The 24,651-nt window shown below is 45.1% G+C and overlaps 2 protein-coding genes across 2 annotated transcripts in view; one reads left to right on the top strand and one right to left on the bottom strand.

Moving 5' to 3' along the window:
* The window catches only part of CACNA2D4 (calcium voltage-gated channel auxiliary subunit alpha2delta 4), a 131,616-nt gene that overhangs the window by 73,981 nt on the left and 32,984 nt on the right, over positions 1 to 24,651 (top strand). The gene's annotated exons all lie outside the window — the stretch shown is intronic.
* On the bottom strand, positions 7,517 to 14,456 carry LRTM2 (leucine rich repeats and transmembrane domains 2). The gene is made up of 3 exons (XM_062570272.1): positions 14,390 to 14,456; positions 10,027 to 10,617; positions 7,517 to 8,156 (listed from the first exon to the last, which is right to left on the bottom strand). Exons 1-3 carry the CDS (start codon positions 14,454 to 14,456, stop codon positions 7,702 to 7,704), a joined length of 1,113 nt encoding a protein of 370 aa, XP_062426256.1. The 3' UTR covers positions 7,517 to 7,701.

The following is a 24,651-nucleotide window of genomic DNA, read 5'->3' as shown; positions in this document are numbered from 1 at the left end:
AGAAAGTATTTAGGGTGGAAAACTAGAAGAGAGTTCCTTTAGAGTAGCCTTCCGGCAGGAATCTGAGATTAAAAGCCAAATGGATTTAGGCTGCAGCTTGAAAAGTTTGTGAGAGGTTTGTGTGAGATGTGGTGCCTGGAATGGAAAGAGATGAGCCTGCAGCTGCTTCTCCATTGCCCAACGAACAGCCAAGTTCCCTTGTCTCTCTGTTTGGCAATACAATCACCAGTGAGCAAGCGAGCTGCAGGGCAGTTACTTAGGATACCCCACTATTCGCCTCAGAGCTCCCTTTGGGTGCAAGGCCGAGCCTTTTTACCACATAATTCACACATTCTCCATCATGACTGAATAAAAGTATCTTTGTTAATGCAGTGGAAGGCCACCATACAGCATCTGGAAGGCCAGAAGCTAGACAGGGCTGACTAAAACCCTCTCTCGCCCCTTGACAGCATGATGGTTTCTCTTGATTGATGAGGGTTTTGCAAAGTAAAGAACAGTGAGCGGAGAAGCCCCTGCTTATGATAACAAGCCTTTAAAAAGCAGATGGGGATGTGGGGGCTGGTGTGTTTTGTGAACTGAGAAGTGACAGTTGAGATCAGAGAAGGGAGAATCTGAAAAGCAGCTGGTCAGAGGCAGTCGCTGAAAAGGGGATGATCAGTCACAAGAGAACAAAAATAAGAGGGAGAGAGAAAGAATAGCTGAAGAATCAAAGACATTTAAATCCAGTGGGAGAGATGTGAAAAATACCATATGAGATCAGGAGTGAATACTAAAGTGGAGACTGCTAGGAGGAGACCATTAGTTTAAATAAAGGGCCAGATTTTCCGCTTGCCAAGAATCGCATAAATCAGGAGAATCTTATTCAAAAGCCAGTGAATTTATACTAGTATAAATGTGATTATGAGTGGGATCATAATCAGTTCCCCATAATCCTAGCTCTCTCAAAATGTCTTGTAGGGTGTTGTACTAGCTTTTCCATATACCTCTGTCTTTAAAGTAGAAATAATGCACATACAGCCTAGCAAGTGTATTGTGAGACATGGTTGGTGGGTAGGTGTAGGGAAAGGTGATATTTACTATTGTATGACAACAGTTAGGTAATATCTACAATACATATCATAGATTGTGATGGATGAGGGGCGTACTTTTAAAAGGAGGAGGAAAAATTGGAAAGAGTGCAACAAAGGCCTACAGTATTGTTGGAGAGATGAGGAAATACTTTGCAGTGAAAGACTTAATGAACTCAATCTGCTTATCTCAACAAAAGATTGAGCAATGATTTGATTAATGTAAAAGTATCTGCACAGGGAGAGATGCTGGTTAGTAAATGTTTTTTTTTTTAATCTAGCAGAGAGAAGCATAACAAAAACCCATGACAGGAAGCTGAAACCAGACAGATTCAAATGAGATATTAAGAGTAAATGTTAACAGTGAGAAAGAATAGTTATTGTAATAAGGTACCAAGGTAAAGGGGGATTTTTAATCTCCTAAATGTTTTCAAATCAAAAGTGGATGCCTTTCTGGAAAATTCACTTTAGCTGCATGTAAATACACACTGTTGGACTTTCTACAGGATAACCTCTGTATTTTCTGTTTCATAAGCTAAACAGATTGAGCTCTTTAAGCTGTTCACAGCAAGGCATTTTCTGCCACCCCCAAATAACGTTTGTGGTTCTTTTCTGCACGCTTTCCAAGTAGCGTGCGATACACGGAAGGTCAGACTGGATGATCTAAAGTCCCTTCTGGCCTTTATACTCTCTGAATCTCTGCCTCTGTGAATTCATTAATGTTTGCAAGCTCCCAGAGAGCTGCCAAAGGCAAGCAGTATAGAAATGCAAAGCATTGTTGTTACTCTGGATATTTCCCTTGAGCTTTATGCAGAGCTGGGTGAATATCTTAGCATACTGTCTGTGTATATTTTCTCAGATGAAATAAATACCTGAATTTGTCACTCTTTCTGTGCCCTTTATGCATTGACTTTCTGCAGATGTTCTAACAAACAAGTTTATTCTGAAGTTAGAACACAGAAAAAGCAATTGGAAGAACTAAATCTTGTTTTAGAGCCCCAAGCAAAGAGCAGTGTGTTGTCCTGGCCCAGGAGCTTCATGCAAGGCAGGCTGTTATTCTTAGCACCATGCTTTGCTTTCTCCTTGACTCCCATGTGCGTGACCTCTGCCTGGCTTGAGCACAGTACCACTGTAGGAAGGAGCGGTCTATCCCCTGTTGCCTCCTTCACCCCTACTCTCTAAACGGAGAAAAGCTATGAGAATGCTGCCTTGTATCCATCTTTCAGAGCTGTTAGTGGTGTGGGGAGCTCCCAAAATGACAAAGGAAATCTTTTATTTACTTTCACTCAGTTCTGTAACTGTATTCATCAGGGGATGCTTATTCTTTTGTCTGTATTATACAGTTTTCTTGGAGGGAAGGATTTTCAGAAATCCTATGCTAGGACTTGCCCTTATCTAATCGAGGACAGAAACTGACCCTCTGACCTCTGTTTCCAATCAGAGCTAGCAAACGCTTCAAGCCTGCACAGCAGACTGCCGATGAACAATATACTGAGGAGGTATTCTATTTTATATGTTTTACATGTATTCTGTATACATATACCTAATTACATGTGTGGAATTACATGTGTGTATGAGTAGGTGTGTATGCATGGTGAATACATTTGGCAAATGAAAGATAATCAAATTGCAGAAAATTGCAGGCTGCTCCCAGATAATTTGTTAACAGAAGAAGTTTAGGGTCATCAAATGAGTGTGTTGGCTTTGCTTTTTTTCAGCTCTGTATTTCTGGTGCTATATGAACTGTTCAGTATTTGTGTGCACTCCTGTGCCTGAATAGTAAAATCAGATTAAACTATGTGTTATAGATACCATACTGTTAAATGATAGTAATGTCAATTCTGTCATGGCAGTACATTTTCAACAGAACAGACCCTTCAGTTGTTGTTAGCAGATTAGGAGTAGCTGGGTTCTGCTCCCAGTTTCTCTCTGAAGATCAGACTGAGTGTAACAGTGTGAGTTTGCTTGTGATGGTTTTAGCGTCTTTGGAGATTCTGTATGCCTCAGAATTAGCTTTTTGTCACAGGAAGAATATGTGATGAATTGTGTGTGTGTAGCACTTTTCTGGAGAAGTGGGCAATTTAAACTTCTTAGCTGTGTATGATAGACCTAGCTAGTAAACAGCTGGTAGAGAGACTCATTTATCTCTGGGGTGATAGCCTGTGTAATTGGGGGTGCAATGGGATTACCTAGCAATTTTCATTTATTTTAAAATAACCCTGCTGAGGATGGCCAGAAATCTGGACATGTCAGAACCCATAGCTCACTGTTTGTTACAATAAGTTTTGTTGAATATTATGCTCTATTTTTTTTAAAAAAAAAAAGCTTTTGGAATCAAATTTGACCTGAATATAACTCTATTGGCTTCCGTGTTCTTACACTGGGGATTAATTTGGCCCTTTCGTCTTTTATGTAATGAGCTGATTGCCACAGTATCTTATCCTTGTTACACAATCGCCCTTGTCTGGCTGTGTCCCTGGAGCACTGTGTGTGTGTGTTTCTAGATCTAGGGTCTCACCTTGACTGACTGTGTGTTTTGTCCTACAGCCTCACTCTGACTATAGACACATGCTTGCCTGGGACTTATGCTGATGGTGTATGTGTGTGTATATGTGCGCGTGTTCATTCCAAGCTGAAACACTGTGTGCAGACAAGTATATACATATGTGGAAATACAGATATTTTTTCTCTAGCTAGCTGCAGTGTTTGCGGTATTTGCTTTTGCAGAGGATGGGGGAAAGGGTTACTATCAGAGATCTCATTTAAACAATGAGGAGCATAGGAAAATACATTCTTTATTATTCTTCTGTAACAACAAGCCAGAAATATAATATACCTTTAAAAATCTTCTGTCTCCTGCCAAAGAAACCTCCATTCGATCATTTTAGAAAATCTTGTTGCTCTCCCTCAGAACAGTAACAAAAAGAAAAAGAAATTACAAGTGCCATCTGTTCCCTGCAAGAAATGAGCCTGCCTGCACCACAGGTGGGTGTATGGGGAGGGAGAGAGGAGGGAGCAGAGGGGCTCTTTCTGGTGGGCCTGTCTACCCCTAAGGGCTACATAACCCTGGCATGTTGGTTGGGCCTACCTGCCCTGAGAGTGTTTCCTGAGGGCAGTCATGTGCATGTGGTGTTGGTGCTCTTGCCTGCAGCAAAGGATGTGTTTAGTGGGATCCCCTCTGCCCAGTTGTGCTTTCAGGGAGAGTGGGAGCCCCCTGCCCCACACACCAGAGGAACCCCTTTCCTGAGCATGCAAGGAGCACTGGCTCTCCAAATCCAGCAGCCTGCAGGAGAGCTTCACTTCTGACCAGTTGGATACCGTGCTCCCAAAGCTCAGTCCCACTAGAGCAGCCTGCTTTCCAGGTGTGCTACAGAGTGAGAAAGAGCCTATTTGCTACCAGTGGTATAACAAGGGCATTTCCTAATGAACCCTGTTGCTCTGCATGAAAGAGGACAGCACCTTGTCCTTCAAAGTACAGCATTTACTCTCCAGTGGGACTCCCCCTAGCATCCAGCCTTCATGTTTCTCAGCAACTCTTTTCTCCCTTTTCCTGTCTTCTCCTTTCCTGGGTGGGTTTCTAAACATAGTGGTCCCTTGTCTAGAGCTGCGATGAATCCAGACTTTCTGCCTTACAATTGAAAACAAAGAGGAAAGGATGGGCGAGGTCATCATCAGCCCCACAACATAAGATGTGGAAAATATTATTAGCAACAAAGAAAAATGGTCGGGGCAGGAGGTCACAGGGGAGGTGCAGGAAAGGCGGGATTTCCTCCTCACATCCTCCCATGCCTCCATCCCATTTATTTTACCTCTAGTCTATCCCCTTAAAAACATTCTCATTCTCTCTCTCTCTCACACACACACACCACACACCCCAATTGTTTTGTGCAATGTTTCACCATTATTTGATGCAATTAAAATATATATCTATAAATATACCACTCTGACTCAAGTCCCATTTCAAGTATGATTGCAGAGTCCAGTATGGTAAAGAAAGAAGTTCCCCTGAGAGGGGAGTTGGGGAGAGGTTTGGATCCAGCAGTTACTGTAGTCCTGGCTTGCTGAGAATGTGGAGCAGCAGTAACACACATAAGGAGTCTGCAGTGCACCAGTTCTGCCCTTCAGAGTGGGCTACAGCTGCAGCAGATGGGATGGTTTGAGTGGCTATACAGTGCATGGGGGAAGAGTCCTTCCTCCTCACATCTTGCCAGCCCCCCTTGTCCTCCTCCTTCTCCTCCCAGCATGCAGTGTGCTGGCAGCGAGGGGTAATAGTATGTGCACACGCTTGTGGATGGACTGCTTCTCCCAATCCTTCTTCTAGGGCAATGTGGTCTTCTGCTCCCTGAAGAACATCTTTCTTTGTCCGCTGCATTCCTGTATCAAAGCGAAGTAATGCGAAAACAGTCTCCTGTCTCTTTGCCTCTCATGGCCTTTGGCAGGTCAGGAGGGACTGTGCTATTCCAAGCTCACATCAAAGATTGGCATTGTGTTCCCATGGATCAGTACAACAACCTAGCTGGGACCAAAAGGGGTTGAAGAGCCAGCGTGAATCACTTCCACGGGAATCCAGCAGCACTGAGCAGGAGCTCTGCAAGATACCCAAAGGCATTGGGGTTCAGTTGGAGCAGGGGGGAGAGGTGCCATGCCCTGGCAGAGTCCACCTGTAGTGCATACTGGCCTCCCACACAGATTACTAGCGAAGCACCATGCAAAGCTGAACTTGCTGCCAGTTTGTTCCTTGATGGTGAGGATCACACCATTCACAGGCACTGCAGATGCACGACCTCCAGTGTCATCTTCCTAGCCCAGGAATACCCACTGTGATGGGTTAGAGTGGGTTACCATGGCAATGTGTGCTCTCCCCTGCTGACAGCATTTTATCCCACTTCCAGTGATATAAACTGAATCCTTATGTTATGTTCCTTTTCTTTTATATTTTTCCCCTCTCACTTTTATTTTTTTTCCTGTCAGGTTGTAAAAAGCTGAGATTAATATGAGGCACTGCAGTCTGAGGGCTTTAAAATCTGGTTGGGGAAAGTTACTGTACATGATGGTTACAGTGTGTACAGTTGTATGTATGGGCATACTCATGTGCAGCTGTCGCTGGTGGTGAACATAGCAGTGGATATGAGGTGAGCATATGTGTACCATGCTGTGTACCGTATCAGCGTCTCCGTGGGCCCTCCCTTCTGTGCCATGCTGTGGTTTAGATTTTTGTCCTCACCTCGAGACCCTCCAGAATTCTGTCCCCTTTCTGCGGTCACCTCGCTGCGTTGCCCTACTACCCCTACTACGTGCACCATGCTTGCATGCTTGCCCCTCTGCCAGCAATGCCAGGTCTCTGGCTGTTTGTTTTCTCCCCCTCCACCCCGGAACTTTCCCCTTAGGCTACACCATCCCTCAGCATGACTTGCACTGCCTCGACTGGTGAGCCACATTGTCTTGTGTATCTTTCCTGTGACCCACTTCTCTCTGCCCTTCAGATGCTTGCAGATGGAGGCTTTGTATCTTTCAGCCTCTCCATTTATCATAGAAAAGATAAAATAGATAACAAAAACACACCTTTTTTATGCTCTGTACGCATCTTTGCTGACTCATGCTAATTTTGCTTTTCTCTGTCCTCTCCTGCCCCTTCCCTCACTGGCTCTGCAGTATGGCTGAAATGTTTTTGTTAGCTCCTCAGTGACAGTGTTCATGTATTTTCTATGAACCAGTAGGTGCTATGCACTGTTATAATAAAAATAAGGTAAAGTGGCTAAAGGTGTTCATGGCTGCCTGCACAGGGCAGATCAATTTGTGCACATGTGGCTCTGCATGCACAGATGGGGTGCCTGGAGGTATGGAGCAGGGCTGTATCTGTGTATGTGTATCAGAGTGAGCCTGTCTGTGTGCATGTGTGTATATGTGTGTGTGTGTACAAGAGCATGGCTCAGTCTCTGTGTACCTATAAAGGATGACACATGTATCAGCTTGTAAACCTGTCCTTGGCCAGGAGCAAAAAGAACTTTGTGCTCCCAGGCAGTGTTCAAAAGATGTAGGTATCCTTCCACCTCTAAAAGTGAGAAGGGAAATCTATCTCAGACAGTTGCCATCCCCTAGAGACCTTCCATCCCTTCTAGCATGCTCTTGGCTACACTGATTTGTTGAGTGAGGAGCAAGTTACTGTCACACAACAGCAGTGACCCCAACAGTGAGGCATGGACACTTCCCTGGTGTCCATGAGCTTTCATAGAGCTGCTCTCTCTGCAGAGAGCTCTGGGCAGGACCCAAGAGGGTCCTGAAGTCCTGAAGCTGAAGGGATGGCACAGGTTCCCAGAAGGTGCCAGCTGCTGCCAAAGCAGGCATGTGAGGGAAGCTCTGTGCAAGGACATGAGGCACAGCAAGCACTTGAGGTCTGACTCTACTTTATTTGCCTTGAAGGGCCCAAGGATGGAAGGGCACAAAAGGGGCCTGGGACAGAGGAACAGAAATTAGAGCCAGGTTTCCTGACCCCCCAGAAGCGTGTTGCACTACTTGGGTGAGTGGAGCAATAGCACAGTCTGTCTGTCTGGGAAGATGTATTTCAGGAAGACCCCATGCTTGGCAGCTCTCAGGTACCTTTGTTCATTGCTGTCCTTGCCTTCCTAGAAGGGTTTCATGCCACAGAAGAGATTTGTTTTTGCTCTTCATGTTCACCCTCTGTGTCACCCATGAGTGGCTGCCTCTTCTTCAGCTCCCGGTGGTATTTTGCCATGAGGGATGCATAGATACAGCCATAAGCTGCTGCCACCACCATCATGATGCACACAATGCCACAAACCACCCCTGCAATGATCACAGTGCCAATAGCCCGGCGAACGCTCACAGGCCTGTATCGCTGTTTCTGAGGGCATCCCACACTGGGCTCCACCTCTGGTTCTGGTCCCGATTTAGATTTGGAAGGAGTTGGGCTTCCTTTAGTGCAAGGTGGGCCAGTATTGTCCAGCACAGTAGAGCTGTTCTCATCATCCAGCTGTGAGCAGTAGTTGAACATCTCCATAGGCACCATTCGCATATCCTTCCCTTTCAGCTCTTTGGGCAGGGTACATGCCAGCTGGTCAATTTTCCCGCCTGTCCCAACAGAGATAATAGGAGTGAATTACAGCTGCATCCTGATACAGTGCTATGGTGGAGCATTTAAACACAGCCTACAAAAGACAGTCATAGCAGCATTATGTTTTTCAAGCGTAGAACCACTGTGTTACAGTGTTGGTGCTGTAAAATCTAGTCCCTCATGTGGGAGTGCTTTGTTGAGTGGAGAGAGGTTTCCTAGTGCTTCTTCCTACCTCAAAAGGGAACCGTGATCCAGCATGGGATGTTCCTAGAGTTCAAGGGTAAGATGAAGTCAGGAGGTGCTGCTGCCCTCGCCCTCCTCCCTTCCATATCCTACTAGGTCTACTGTGCCTCTCAAAAGTGGCAGGAGGGAGGAAAGGCTGCACCTCCATTCATTGGGTAGACAGGGCAGATGGGGCACACATGGTGTCCTTTAGAAAGGTTACTTTGCCTAACCGGGACATTTGGCATGGCTTAGCCTTCCATGAAGAGGTTTCAACCATGGCACCTGGCTGGGATGCTTCTGCCTAGGTTGGATTTGACAGTAGAGCTCCTGGTGCATGATATCTGTGTAGATGGCTTTCAGGCCAAGACATGAAAGCCCTTTGAAACCATGTATTAAGTCACCCTCATACTGTTTACTGAGTTATGTAAATGTCAGTAGAAGCTTTTTAGGAAAGGAGAAATTAAAACAGAAAGATAGGATTGGGACCTATCTTCTCAAAATAACAACAGACACACGGTCCCATCTTCTGACAACCAATCTATCTCCCCTTTGTGAAAATTGCGACAGATGTTGAAACAAATGCTTCAGCGAATTTGGGCAATTTATTTTGAAGGGGCAAAAAAAGGCAAAGTTAACTCTGTGTGCTTTTTATCAATTCTGTAATGTGAGAATCAAGAAAGAAAAAATCCCCAAAAGGGAAAAGTGGCATTCATATGATTGTTTGGTTCTGCTCACACAAATACATATTTCAATGTATTGCAGTCTAGTCACAGACATAGATAATCTCTTTGCAGGATAGCTGTAACTGGCAGGAATATGACAGCTGACTGTTGCTATCCACATGATTTGAGACCCTTTCCTACTCAGTTGCTTCCATGACAGAAGGTCAAGCCTTCAGTCAACATTCTTGTAAAATGTTACATGTTTCTTAGAATCTCAGCTCCTGAAATAATGTTGTTCCATCAGAATTCCTGCTAAGTAATCTACACAATTCTAGCCTTCAATATTTCAAGAAGAAACTAGAAATATGAAGTTGTCAAAAACTACTTGTTCTGAAATAATGATTTTATGACCAATCAGACTTAGGACCTGACTTAATGATTTGAACGTTTGGGTTTGACAATGTTAGTTATAATATTTTCCTAAGTGGTACTGTTTCCTATGGTTGTTTTGTTGAAGGCAAACGACATGCTTTACAGACAAATCTGGTTATTATTTCTCCTAGCATAAGGAAGAGGAGTGGATAGTTATTTAGAAGCTTTGGCAGAAAGGGTGAAGCAAACTTATAATGCTAAAATTTTCAAGTGATTTGAGGAAAGATCCTTCCCCTCAAAAAAAAAAAAAAAAAAAGAGAGAGAGAGAGAGAGAAATAATCTTTGAAATTTGAAACAAAACTAGGAAATAGGGAATCTAGGATTACATGGGCCTTCTCAGGACTGGCTGTGGCATTAACTGCATCATGGTACAGTAGTGCTACACGATCTCTTAGCATTATAGCACTGCCCTCCTGTTCCGTGACAAAGACCTGGAATTTAGGTCAGCCTGATCTGCTGGATGTATCTGCCTGTGTTTCTTCCCTACCTGCCTTTGACTGCCTTTCCCTGAAAAACTAGCAGTCTTATCTCCCACACCTTGCTTTGCTTACCTTGCCTGAGCACCTACCTCGATAGGAGAACCACTCCATCCAGTGCTTGAAGTCTCGGAGGTTGCAGTCGCATTCCCAGGGGTTATCCCCAACTTGGAGCTGCTGCAAGCTGGTTAAAGGTTCAAAGGTCACCCTGTCCAGGCTCTGCAGGCGATTAGACCTGAGAGAGAGGGAGCGGAGAGCAGGCAGGTCATCAAAGATGCCTGAGGGTATCTGGGCCAGGCCATTGATGGAGAGGTCCAGCTGGCGCAGCAAGGCTGTGTGCTGCAGCAGGTCCTTGTCTAAGGCCCTGATGCTGTTGTTCCTCAACTGGAGCTCCGTGAGGTTCCCCAGGTCACTGAAAATGTTCTGAGGGAGCTGGTCCAAGAAGTTGTTGGATAGGTCCAGCCTCTGTAGGGCAGATAGGTTGGAAAACACTGGTCCTGGCAGGGTGCTGAGTTTGTTGTTGAGAAAAAGGAAGGTCCTGGTGTTTGTGGGGATGTCTGAGGGGATGGAAGAGAGGCCCAAGCCACTGCAGTCCACTTCCAGATTACCACTGTTACACTTGCAGGAAGAAGGGCAAGCAAAGAAGGACTCTGCAGCACATAGTGACAGCCAACAGCCAAGCACTGGTAGTTGAAAAGCAGAGGGAGAGGGAGAGAGAACATGTGTTAGAGCAGTGCTTTCCTCTCCTCATCCATCACCACTTTTAGCACAGCTACAACTACAGTATGACCATCATAGCAGGACTCCTCACCGCAGTGTCCTGCAGTGAATGATATTCCTCATGGCTGTACCATTTTGCCACCAGGCAGCTCCCTGGCAGCGTGAGTTTCTTGTTAGCCACTCTTTCTTTTTTTTTTTTTTTTTTTTTTCCTTTTTTTTTTTTTTTTTTATGAGCAGGGAAGTAAATATCCTTCCAGTTTCTCAAGGAAGTAAGGAGAGTATATTCCAGAGGGTTTTTTCTGCCTGATGCCAGAGTATTAGTTCCTGTCAGAAGAAACTGGAGCAAGGAGTGATGGGAGATATCACAAAAGTCACGTGAGATGAAGAACACCTCTCTCTAAGAGGTCAGGGTTGAGAGAGAAGAGTCTGCTATCTGCTTAAGGAGCTGCATTTTTTTGAAAAATAAACCTATTAATGAAAAACCTTTAAAAGGAAAGCAAAACAGAACAACAAGTATGTCAATTTTGCACCTGCACCTTGTGATGGATCAAGCTCCAATCCAAATTAACCTCATAATCAGGGTATCATTTGCTCTCCATAACTACCATGTGTTTGTGTAGGCCTTTAGGTAAGAGACTTTTTTATGAATTAGATTTTGGTACAGAGGAATGACCAAGGAAGCTATTATAAAGCAAGAAAGAGATCCTGACCTACTGAACACTTTCACTTGCTGTTCTGTCAAGATGGTTTCTGAATCCCACACTAATAGCCCCACAAGCATCTCCTTTGACCCAAATCACCCAGACCAGAGAAGAAATGAGAAAAAAATGCAGTCTCATAGATAAGGAAAAGGGTATAAGAAAAAAGGCTACTGCACACCCCCCTTCTCTTAGAGTCTCTCAAAAGTAAGTTTGGAAAATCCTCAAAACATCATTTGTGCTTTGTACGGCTGTTCTGGATTACCATTCCAGACATGTGTCCAGATCTCATGAATAGTGTCAGGGCACTAGTTGTCAACCCTCGTGGGGAGCCAGTGGCCTTTAAAAGTCTCATTTCTGTGATGATGAAGCATCAGCAACAGGAAAGCAAGCTTTGTGCCTCCTGTCATTAGAGGGGTGGGAGTTATGTTCAGGCAGTCTATGTAAAACATTTGCATCCTTCATCATAATTCTGCAAAAGGAATTAGGATGAATTTCTTCAATGTGGGAAGCAAGTTCAGCTCTCGCAGTTTTTTTAAGGTGACAAGTTTGAACATTTGAGTAGAACTGAAGTAGATTTGCCTCTACGTCATGTCCTGTCCTCTCTATTTTTCCCTTCTTCTCAATAAAGGCAGTCACTTGGGGTCAGTAGAGTCTTCCTAAAGCTGAATGACAGCTAAAATGGATGTATTTGTTGTCTTACCATTCAGTCCTGGATTGGAAACTAGATTCTTCTGTCCTGCCTGCATTCTTGCTTTTTTGTAAGAACCAATGGAGATATCTTATTTCTTAACCCCAAGGGAATTTTGGAAAGACTGTCATAGGAGAGGTAGCCAGTAGAGACCTGTATTTTGGAGAAGCTCTGACTGGAGCAGCTCTGCAGTCAGTTATGCATTTCCTCTCTCCCCTCACAGCTTTAGAGTTTAGTCTGCCCCATAGTCACCTCCTCCATTTTTTTTCTTTTTTTTTAACTTGGCTTCTATCAATGATGCTGCCTTCATACTCAAATATTGCCATCATACCTGAGATCTCTTTGTGTTCCTGATGACCCTTGTGAAAATTGGCTAATTAGTGGACTGGCAGCGTAAGGACAACTACATGATTTGGATCCTGAGCTATGTAACTACCTTAAGGACTAAGGGATAAAAGAGGGTGCCTGCTATTTTTTTTTCAACCATCTTTCACAATTTCTTCAAGATTTTTTTTTTTCCGTCATACAGTCAAGATCTCAGATATAGATTGGCCAAGCCAGTACCAGTCTGTGTGCTCTTTTGGTAATAATTATGTAACGTTATAGTGAAATGTAAGAGAGATCTTTATCCTGAGTACCTCCATGCTTTCCTGTTGCGCAAAGCTTGGGGTCAACAGCAGACATTGCCATGAAAGCAGATCATAGCCCATGAATAGGCACAGTCAAGGTACTGTCTGGCTGGGTGATATTAAATTCCATTTAGAATACATTGCTCCCTTGTTGTAGGATGAGAATTAAAAGACTGAGAGCAAGAGTGGGAAAGAGAAAGAGCCGTGAGTCCCTCACGTGACCCTGTCTTTTCCTGGATGCTTGACAAAAGTACAGTATTAATAATAGATTGACAGCTGTGATGATGAGATAACGCTTAGCTGCTTTGTACACCAAGAAAGGCGAGAACAGACCATGTAATGCTATACAGGTGGCATTGTTCAGGGCTTATCTCTCAAAATACCTACCCGCCACTGGTCCATGACTGAGCTGCTGTGGGATTTCACCAGTATATATGCTGGCACTGACTTGTAGGAACAACATGCCAGGCAGCTGGTTATGGTTAAGTTTAGGAATTGTATTTGTGTCAAGTTTCTGCAGCCATATAGGGTTTGACAGATACCCGTATATTGCTTTGTGCTCTTGGAAACATTTTATTAAAATCGCAGAATGGAGGAGGACTGATTTAATTTTCCATCCTTGTGAGATATGCATCTACGTACGATGTCACCTGAGACCCAGAAATCCATCTCACTGGTTAGGATGCAATTATATAGGGAATAAAAGCAGGGAAGCAATAGGCAGAACTTAACGCTGTCTGCCAGCCCTGCTGGAGGATGAGCAGTGTATGTTTTTCTGTGAGGGAAAGATGAAGTTACTTTATGGGGTGTTTGGTGATTCTAGTAGGTGGCAGAAAGCTGATCCAGGAATATCAGATTAAGTCAAGACTCAGCAGCTTTCATTGTAAATAATTTATACATCAGTCTAGTCTGTGAGGGTGGATTACAAAGATGCCGTTTTTTCTGGAAAAGGAAATAATTCCCCTCGCTTCTTACAGTGGTAGTCCCAAATTTCATCAAGAGGGCAGGAGCAGGTCTGCTCATGCCTGGGCATACAGTAGTGACGAGTGCTATCCAAGTGCTCCCTTTCCTCTGCTGTGACCTTCAGATGTTTTTCTAAGGTGCAGGTACCTTCCCTAATGCCCCACAGCGGCCTAGTGATCTATGCTCTGCATTTAGGGGTACTATAGTAGATGCTCAGGTCCACTGGGAAAATGAACGTTTATGTTTTAATTTAAAGGATGTCTTCTTTATTTACTTGTTGATTTTTGCTACTTGTGGCAGTGCCTAGTAGGAGTATTCAGCATTCCCATCTTGTATTCACTTCTAAAATCTGTCATGACTTCTCCTGCCATGAAGTGCTGGGAGTCTTGTTCAGCAACGTATGTATAAACCCCTACCACAGAGAGGAGTCTGCTGCTTACAGGGTGCCAATCAGAGAAGTGTTTGGGGTGGATCTTTGTGCAGTGGTATCTTTCTCACTGTTTCTCATCTGTCAGGCCCACTAGAATTCAGAAGCAATCATCGCTGACTGTCCCACTTTAAGCCCATCTTCAGCTTTAGAGTCTCGCTCTCCCTCCCAGCTAGCCTGGCCTCTAAAGGAATCAGGAATTAGTTCAAACATCTCCATTCTTAGCTGTCCCTCTCCCCTGTTCTTAACCCTGACATGACCTATTTTATTTCCATTCCCTTGAGAAACAGGAGCATTGTACTTAGTACCTGAGTAGGTATTACTTACGGCAAGCCTCTCGCCACCTCATGGGAAAGCTGCTCCTCAATCGGTGGCCAGCACTTGTGGGCAGCATTGTTGTCTTCTCCAGTGTGTCTTCACATCCACCAGCCAGCCTGGCACATGGCCCTGGAGGGTGGAGGAGTGACCTTGCAGCCTGCCTGTCAGGACCTGGAGGAGAAGAACCAAGCAGAAGGGGTGATATTCAGTCCCCTGGGCCCAGGAGGCAGGTCTGGGCTCAATGTTTTCATTCCCTTCCCCAGCTAGTGTTCTGCCTTTGAGGCATCAGCTCCATTTTGGAGGAGAGATGGAGGATATTTCAAGAGGTACAGCAAGATGTTAATTCATTTTGAACTTCATGATAAAGAAATAAGGCCTTATTCATGTACGTGCCAAACTGACAAGCCTGTGCTTGAATAGCCTGCCACAATAGCTACATTAACCTCACATTCAAGGTTAACCTGATGAATTGCTGAGGTGACCCTGCTAGGGCAGCAGCTCCAGCTCATTCCTTCTCGTTGCCACACAGGCTAGTGCCACCTGTGTGTCCTGCTCCAGGACACGTGGCTTGGGCTAACCACAATTTGGGCACTAGTGGTTGCCAAGCCACTTCTCCCTCCACACTTCCTATTAGTGCTTCCTTTCTGCTTTATGGTAAAATAGATGTGGTGTAAGGGAGGGGCTGAATAGAGCACAGCTTCAGCCTCGGGGTTGCACACTGCAGCAACTGCAGGAGCAGAAGAGCAAGGGAGCCTCAGAGGAGAAAGGAGGACCTGGGGCAAGGGAGACTGAGTGGGTGTGTTGAAATGAGAGGAGTTACATCTTAATTAGAAGAAGGCAAAATACTCAGTCTAATTAGAAACCTAAAGACCATAAACTCTCCCCTGACAATAAGTGACTGACAACAGGTCTCTCTTTCCCTCCCTCTTCCCTCTTGAATAGAGGGAAGCAGGAAAAGGGGAAACACCACAGACCATGCTGTCCCCCTGCTTGCTCTCTGATATGCTACCCACAGTTACAATAGCAGTTAGATGGACATATTTCCACAAGGGTACAGAAATACACCATCCTGCATCCCCTCCATTGGGCCCTGACAATGTCCACAACCTTTATTTTCAATGGGCACTGTGCTCCCACTGAGACACTGTCCCCATGCACATGCCAGCTGTTCTCTCCCTCCCTGCCAGGCTCCCATGACTGTTTTATTTTGTACAGGAGTGTAAATCATATTTAAATAAGCACCTCAGTGAGAAACGCAGGCAGCTTCAGTGCCTGTATTAGCACATTTTGCCACGCTGTTTAGATTATTTATCCAAATGCCGATGCACCAGACAGATGAATACCTTGCCGTGCACCAAAACAACTCCAGCCTTCCCCTACTGCAACCCACTACTCCCCAAACAGAGCTGGAGTGCCTTGCCTGCAGCCTCCAATGAAGGAAAAGCCTCAACAAATAGCTGTCCCCGTTCAGTGCTTTTGCTCGCAGTGGCTGAGAAGACGACTTCCAGCCTCCTCCGTATTGGATGCTCTGTCCTAAATGCCACCCCTGAAGCTTCCTGCCTCCAGCTCTCGATATCGACAAGGACAATGAAAAGCACAAGCACTTACCTGGAGGGGCTTTGGCCGCAGCCACTTCCACCCGACTCCCGGGCACTGTCCAATTACAGTCTCTGCCTTCCCTCTCCCTTCTTGACTTTCACTCCCCGGCAGTAGGCTTTCCGTGTGCTCTATTTAACTCCCTGCAGCACAGGAATAAACGGCAGAGTTAAGCTGACAGCCACAGAGCCTTATCTGACTGCTGGATAGCTGGAGTTGATCAGTTCCAAATCCTGTTGTCGACTGATCGTGTCCTTGCTTTCAGCATTAGGGGCTGCCTTCCACGCTCTGCGTTTTCCTCTTCGCCACCTTCATTCCATCTAACTTTGTCTGGGTTATAGATAGCTCTGTTCCTTGCGCTCTTGCCTTTTGGCTCTGTTTTGTAACACCCCATCTGTATCAGCTGGCTCAGCTCCAATCAAGGGGGCTAAACCTAAAAAAAAAACTTCCTTGGGTGCTTCGTGACACCACTTCCCTCTCTGATCTCTCCTCACCCAAGCCCCTGCTAAGTTTATGGGTTGGCGTTTTCCGCTGCTCGCTGTTCTGTGTAATTCTGCTGTGCCGTCCCCAGGTGACAACAGGGGCTGAGGGCAGGACTGGCATACCCAGGGCAAGGATGGTAACAGAGTGAGGGTTTCTACTCCTAATTCCTGCTCTGGCAGGAAAGGTCCAGTTCATGCGCTCATTTCTGGTATTTCACAAGCGTCTCATCCTAGAAGGCAGTGCCAAGGCTCAAGCACAGAGTGCAAGGTGGGAGGAGCAGATGTGTTGTATAAATAAGCTCTTTCCCTATGTTTAGAATCTATTACAGTGCGTAGTGATTAACACCTGTTCATGCTTTGATGCTGTCTCCTGTGCTGCAACATGTACAAAGATGGAGGCACCTTGATAAACCCATGGTTATTTTAAAAGCTTGTCTCAAAAACACAATACTTCCTGCCCTATAGATAGCAGCTACACATTTGTGCACTCATACACATCTACCTAAGTCTGAAAGGCAGCAATCTGCATGTACATATGGAGATAAGGCACAAATGTAGCTTACATTTACAAATGTATGCACAGAGGTAGACTTGTACATGTACTTGGGACTCTTCTGTGACCCATGTCTATCTACATCCGTTTCTTGCACAAAGCTGTCAACATTTACAAGCATAACGTATGTTTAGGTGGCAGAGCTACAGCTTTGGAATATGTAGAGTTGCTGGCTATTGAAGTGAAAGTACTGGTGAGCTTCTGCATTAACACCTTGAAATAATATGTTTATAGAGAAATTTTAAATCCAAGGATCCAGAAAGAACGGTTTCTCCCAGGACATATCGCCCATAAGCTTGTTATACCAGTGCCACCAGTGAATAACATCTTGCAGCCAGGAGAGAGTCAGAAAGCAGAGAGCATTTTTGACAACTTCCTTGGTAAAGGTTTTCTCTGATTTGTCTTGAATTCTGACTTAATTAGGTGTTTTGCTTTGACCTGAGATGCTTCTGCTCCGCGGAGCAGCAGGCCAGCTGTGCTCTCTGCAAACCCAGTGCTGGAAAGCCTGTAGTCCTGGGGCAACCAGCACCTCCCCACACCTCAAGGCTCTCTAGAGCACCACCAAAGCTGCTCTGGCTGCTTTCAGCCTGAAAACCCAGGGCTTCTCCAGCAGCAAGGACTCTGCCAGACCTAGGATTGCCTCATATATGCCCCCACCTCCAAAGAGGAGAGGCACCATACTGTCCATTCTAGAGAAGCATGGGATTGTCTTGGTTTGGAAGTTTATAACTGATCTCCATTGCTGGACCTCTGATGCTCTGAAGTCATCCAAGGGATCCACAAACCTGATTTGTCCTGTCTTGTGAGCTTACTGCGTGGTTCCTTCTTCTTGGAACATGTTAGCTAAATGCCCTGTGATCCAAGGGATGGGATGTCCAAAGCTTTCTTCCACATGTGTGGAGTTTAATCTCTTTTCCAGATTATGGAGATATGAACAGAGTAGCCTGTGGGGCAGCTGATGACCTTTTCTTCTTGCCCTTTGATATAGGACAGTAAAAGACATTTTTTTTTTTGTTTGTTTCAGTTCAGAGCATCAGAATGAAACCATCCATTTCTGGCCGCGGGCTCCAGTGGCCAGAAGTATACTAAGCTAAAGTGCCACTTGGGCATTTGGCCTGCTGTTAGACACCCCCAGAGGACTCCATAAGGAGGATTCCCCTCATTAGCTTAAACAGAGAGCTTTACTGCTGGAGTAGGCAGGGGGATGCATTAATTGTAATGACTCTGCAGTACTTGCTAGGGCGTAAAAGCTACAGCAGGAGCTATCACTGTCTTGTGCTCCCTTTCTCCCTGTCCAGACACCAGTGGTGTTTGTAATATCATTGTAAAACCTTAGCTTTCATAAGTAGGGTCCCAAGGATCATGTTGTTAGGGTGGTAAGGGTCTCTGTTTATTGTATCCCAATACTTTTAGTAACAATTCCCCGTTCTGTGACACCTTCTATCCAAAGCTTTCCATCTGCTTTACAAATGGCCCTTACCATGGTTGTACGTGTTGTTGTTGTTGTTATTGTTATATATTTAATAACCTGTGGACGATGGTTTCCAGAAAGACTGTCTGTCAGTCTTTCCATTAAGTGCCTTGAATGCTCAGTATAAAGGAAAGTAAGGCTCAGATCTTAGCCTGTAATATCTCAGCTCTAGGTAGGTAGATAGAATTACCCCTTTTTCCAGACAGGGACCCTGAGGCTATAGAGACAGGTGACTATCCCAGTATGTCACTAGTGTGAGCTGTAGTTAGAAACAGAGCCCAGCAACCTCTCTCTGTGATCATCTGTCATAGTCCATTGTGCTAACCCTTAGCTCACAGCTCCAGGATCAGACTCCTTTAACAGTCTGGCTTAATACCATTGTCATGGCGTGAGGGTGACCTATATTACAAAAGGGTAGGTAACAGGCTACAACAGTTGCCAGTGATAAATCAACAGGAAGTATACAAATGCATCCACTCTCCTTGATGAGTGATGGCAAAGACCCTTTCCAGTGCTAAATTGCTTTAGCCTTTATCAGAAAACCAACAGGGTGAGGGAGGGCATAGAGGATGCTTTAAAGAGGTTACCTTTCTCCCCCCGCCCCCTTTTCCTTTGGGAAGCTATTGTTTCTGGGACTCCTGTTTTATTGCCCTCAGTCACAGTGGAGGGGGGCAGTGGGACCCCAGAGTCTGGTGATTAAAATATCCCATTCTGTGTCTGTTCCTTCGTCAGCCCTCAGAGGGTAAGACACTGTACACAAAGGGAAGGGAGACATATAAGCTTGGTGGCTAATTATAGGAATTGGAGGTTCATTAAAGAATCTGGTTGAGTTGTCCTAGCGGGAGCTACTCTTCTTCAAAAACTACCAGAAGTGGGTTTAGGTGGCATGGGTATGATACCTATTCTTGCTCCGTCAACAGACCTAGGTCAGTCAAGCAAATTTTTGACCACATTTCAGATTTAAGCTCATTGTCTCAGCAGCAGCTCCTCCTCAGTTGTTTATTTGGATTGCAAAAGCACACAGAGATGGCAGCCAAGCTCAACAGCACTGGAGAAACATACAGTGTATGTCTCTGCCCTAGTGAGGTTATATGCTAAGTAGCCAGGGGCTCCATTTCCATGTGATTTATTAACACATGTTCAGGATTCATTAGCGTTGTACTATCACACTCAATGGAAAGTGCATTTTCAATTCACACTAGAAACCTAGCTGCAGAAGAAATGATGCCATCTGACTTGCAGTGATCGATCACAGTTAAGCAAAACGCCTCATACAGCAAGCTGCAAAGTAGAAAGCATACGAAACCCACTCAGTATGGTTAAGGAGCTGTGACTGTGGGACCTGCCACATTTCTGCCTTGCTATGAATTATAATCCCACCCTATTCTCTAGGATATACATAGGTCATAAAGCTTCTGATCTTTGAAATGATAATGCATAGACTCTTTTGAAATGCAGCTGTGACTGATGTTAACAAATTTTTCCTTCCCAAACCTTTGTAAGAAAGGTCAATATTATCCCCATTTTATGGAGGGGTAAGCTATGATAGAGATGAAAATGGCTGCTAAGTTTGGCTGTCTGAAATTTCAGATGCTTAGTTTGTAAGACCTCAACACGAGTCCACATCTGTTCTCAGCTCAAGATTTTCAAAGCTGCCAAGTGCATCACTGGATCACTTAGGCTTGAAAATGTTTTCCTGTCCTGCAGAAATGATCTGTAAGAGTTATCAAAGTTACACAGAATAAATTAGTTCTAACAGGGTCAATTACAGGGCTTTCCCAAAGTTCCCTGATCAGCTTATGGCAAAATCATGAGAGAAGCCAGTTTTTCTGATTCGCAGTCCCTTTCCTTAACCAAGACACATTATTTGCAGCCCAAGCCTTCCCAGTAATGAGAGTGGGAGAGGTCAGAGGGGCTGGGAATATCAAGGACATCAGACCTCATTGAACCATCTGAGAAAGCACAGAGCATCTGAAAGGGATTAGGGGGTAGCACTGATGGGAAAGAGCAAGATTGCTGCAGAGAAGTAGGACGCCTTGGGATACTGCAGAAGCAGGTGGGGAGACCGGGATATCCAACACAGAAGTGACAGGAAAGTCCCAGCGCAGCTAGAGTGCGGCATATGGAGGAGGCCCAGAGCAGCAGTAGGAGGAGAGCTGAGGGGGCAGTTGACAGGAAGAAATCCAGCCATGTGTGTGCCAGCATCTTCGCCAAGTATTATTGAATGTGACAGACCACGTGCATGTTTCATTTAGTGAAGTGGAGGCAGCTGAGAAGGGAGGCAGGTGAGGGAGTGGCAGGGGGCTCAGACATGTGAGCTACTCGCCCAATTTCCTCCTCTTTTTTTTTTTTTTTTTCTGCCACAGAGTGATGTTTTTATTCTTCTCGTGCTGTTGGCAAAAACTGATAACCAAGTGAGATGTGGAGGGGGGATTCTATGTGGAGCCTGAGATAACGTTTTCTGATCCAGCCGGGAACAGTTGGCTGTGGGTGGTGGCTTGTCACTAGGCCTGCCAATTCTAATCCAAATCCCAATTTTTCTCTTTCAGTTGTAGAGGGAAGAGTCTTCTCTACAACTTTAATTTTCTATAGGGGTTAATCCCGTGGTCAGTCGTAGCTCAGGCCCGTAATCCTTTCACTCAGCCTGCAACCACTCCCAACTCAACAGATCTGATAGAGGCACAGTTCTGCTTCCACTTCCATTTTTACTCCTCATGGATGTCCTTCAGCATATTGACATTTAAAATGCCATTCCCCCAGGCTTAACCAGGGGTAGATTGTTGGCATACCTCGGGGAGAGACTGCAGAGAAAGAAGAAGACTTGGTGAGAGAATCCTGTTTCTGCTTTGCTCATCTCCCTCCCCGCCCCCACAGACACTTTCCTCACTTCTTAGTTGGATGGTACTCAGGATCCCAAAATAATCTCTTTCTTGTTTTTATTCTGTGTGTTTAAGAAGAAGAAAATGGGCCCACATTTGTGAAGGGTTCTCTGAGGGCTCAGAAACACTGAGATGCCCCAATACTCTCTTCTTATTAGGGGCTAAAAAGGCAGCAGATCCATAGCAGGGAGGGACCCTGCCTGTGTGAGATTAAAGACACATGTACTTACACAGTGGGGCAGAGGGAGGATCCTCAATTTAGCCACTAAACATGAAAATATTAGTTTTTTGATCAAATAGCTCCCCATTCATTGCTCTATCCCTAGAATGCTAGGTGAGACATCTATTGAACAGTAAAGCAAGTGAAGGAGCCAAACTGCCAAATCAAGGAGCTACCACATCAATACCAAAAACACCCCTGTTACATCTTACTTACGTCAAGGTGCCTCAACCATAAAGCTTTCTCCTTGTGCTTTCTAATCCCTAAGACGTGATGATCTTCTGCAAATCTGGGTGATCCCATGCACATAAATTGTCCCACACCAGCTTATCTGCCATCATTCAAGCCTGTGTCTGCTCAGGAACTGCTTTTGCCTCTTAACATAGCCTATATCCTGAAAGATATAGGACTCCAAGCTCCCTGGTCTTCCAAGCAACGTTTGTTACTTTTGTTCCTGGGAACTGAAATGCTGCCTGGTGGAGAAGCCAGTGTGATGGAGAATTGCTGTCACCTTAGCTGTTGGGTAAAAGAGTCACTCCCACTCTTCCTCATCCAGCACCTTGGCTGAGCTCTGCTGGCTGCTAGCCTCTCAAAATCAGACTATATCAGCTGCAAGAAGAATCACTCACCGCTTTGCCAGTTGGAGCAGAGAGGGGAGAGGAGTTAGAAAACACTGTGGGATGAGGCAGAACTTCACTGCCGTGTCACTTAACAAGCTTATGCCCCTGGCATGTTCACAGGGGCAGGGGTCATTCATGCATGCACAGCAGTGGGGCAGAGCGCAGGATGCCAGCAGTAAAAATCCTCTCTGCTCTTATCGTAAGGAGATCAGTGACCCAGCACACAAAGCTCCTGGCAAACTTCCCAAAGAAAGGCTGACTCTCATTGTTCGCACTTGATACATTTATTCTGAACTTTTGCTGATTTCTTTTTCTGCCTTAGTGAGTTGCATGGATCTGTTTCACTTGGATGCGCCTATGGCACCAGGAGTCCCATGCTGCATGTTAAAAGAGGGCCTAGAGTTCTCCTCCCCCTTCCCTATCTCCCCTCATCACCTTCCCAGAGCATCCAAGAGGGGCCTCCCTGCAACATCCATGCAAACTGCCTAGGTCCAGGTTGCTGCTTGCAGCACCAGCTGTGCCTGAGGATCGCTGGCATACATTTACAGGCTTTAGAAGTCAGCAACATTGCCCACACCTCAACGACATGCAGTGACAGCCATTGCTGGCCAGAGCTCCAGCATGGCTGCTCAGATCCATGCTGCAGAGTTCACTGAGGCTGTGGAACATCTTCAGATTCGATGTGACTTCAGTTGTCTGGAGGGTTTGCAGCCATGGAAGGAGTACAGGCACGATAACATTCATAGCCCATCAAAATCACTAAATGCAAGTGTGCAGAACAGGGTCCTCCTTCAGCCCCTCTGCTCCCTCACAGCAAAACCACAGCAGCAGCACATTGTGCTTTGGGAAGCACTGGCAGCAGAGGGCCTAGTCAGGGGTGGAAAGAGAGCACAAGTGATGAGTGCTAAGCTAAGTTTCTTCTAACAGCACTTCTTCAGAATCACAATGTGGTCCTATGATTTTATTCCTCAAGTGAAGGAATGCTACATAGGGAAGGAAGTCCCCCAGCCTCCTCTGAGTGAGGAGGAGAATGATCTCAGGCAAGACTTCCGAGTAACAAGCCTATGCTCACAGATACTCATGGAGTTCAGACTTGTGTGACCCTGATGTAAATTTAGGTCTCAGTCCTTCCCATGATGGGTGTGAGGAGTTACAATGTGTAAATAAGAGAAAGTGTCCTGCTTTTGCATTCTTAAAAAAGAATCAAGAAAGAGTCATTTTCACTTCAAAAAATATTCTGTGTGAAAAAATACGCCATTTGCTTTGCAAAGCCAAGCACTTAATTAGTTAATACCTGCACGACCTTAATTCACCCACTTGTGTATATGCATTACAACTCAGCCTTTGCTTGCTGATCAAGTACTATTTTCCCATACTCAAGTACCATGTCCCATACTCAGTGCAAAGGACACATGATACATAGGATAACAATGAGGATGTTGTAATAAATGAGACCATTTTAATATTGTCAACTTAAAATATTAAACCACAGTTTTGGCAGGTGACCAATCTGTACATTCCTAATTTTGCGGGTGCCCACCAGGAGACCCTAGGGGCCGTTTTGCGGAACTGCTGAGTACTCACAGCTGATGTTTTGCAAAATGCTGATGGCTTAGCCAGTAAGCTCTTGTGGTCTCAAGGCATTAATGATGCTAAGAGCCAAGAGTTCCCAAGCTCCACTTCTGCACCTGCTGTTCGTTCACTGTGTGGCTAAGGGGAAAATCTCTTTTCCTTTCAACAGCAAGGAAAATAACCACTCTCTCTTGCCTCATCAGGAGAATAAATTCTCTATCATCTGTGAAGCAACTAGAGCAGCGAACATCTTCTGAACACCACAAGGCAATGAATAATGATGTATTGCCTGCAGGGCTTCATGACAGGCAATAAACAAATAAAACAGGCACACACGTAGCAGTACCAAAATAATAACAACCCACTGCTTCACTCCCTGAGTGCCGTACAGCCGGTTCCCTGAATGAGGCAGCCTTATGAAAATGCAGTATGTGATCATAATAGTCAGGACTGCAACCCAGTGCAGATGGCACGGTGCCCTGAATCCCAACATTTCCTAACCTTCAAGTGCTTGTTTTTGCAATATGAATAAAATGGTATTTCATATAATCCCATCTCTCATAGGTGAGGCAACTTTCCCTTACATCCATCCAGCCTGGATTTGAACTGGCACATAGAAACAAATATTTCTTCTTGGTATTAGGGTCCTCTGAACAACAAAAAGCATTTTTGTGAGCAAGTATTTCAGTAAAACCACAGGAGGAATAAGGTTTGTGTTGTGGAGTATTTTCATGTTAGACAGTTTACAGTATGGCCAGAAACAATCCAGTACTCTTTAACGTCAGTGCTTTCTCAGAAGTGCAATATGTGTCATAGTGTAGCATTTTGAGCATTACCCAGCTGGCAGGGGTATCCCAGTATGGTCATTTTGGTTGCTA

This window comes from Rhea pennata, chromosome 1 (genome assembly GCF_028389875.1).
Source record: "Rhea pennata isolate bPtePen1 chromosome 1, bPtePen1.pri, whole genome shotgun sequence".
Classification (NCBI taxonomy): Eukaryota; Metazoa; Chordata; class Aves; order Rheiformes; family Rheidae; genus Rhea; species Rhea pennata.
This window is presented reverse-complemented; position numbering and strand designations above follow the sequence as displayed.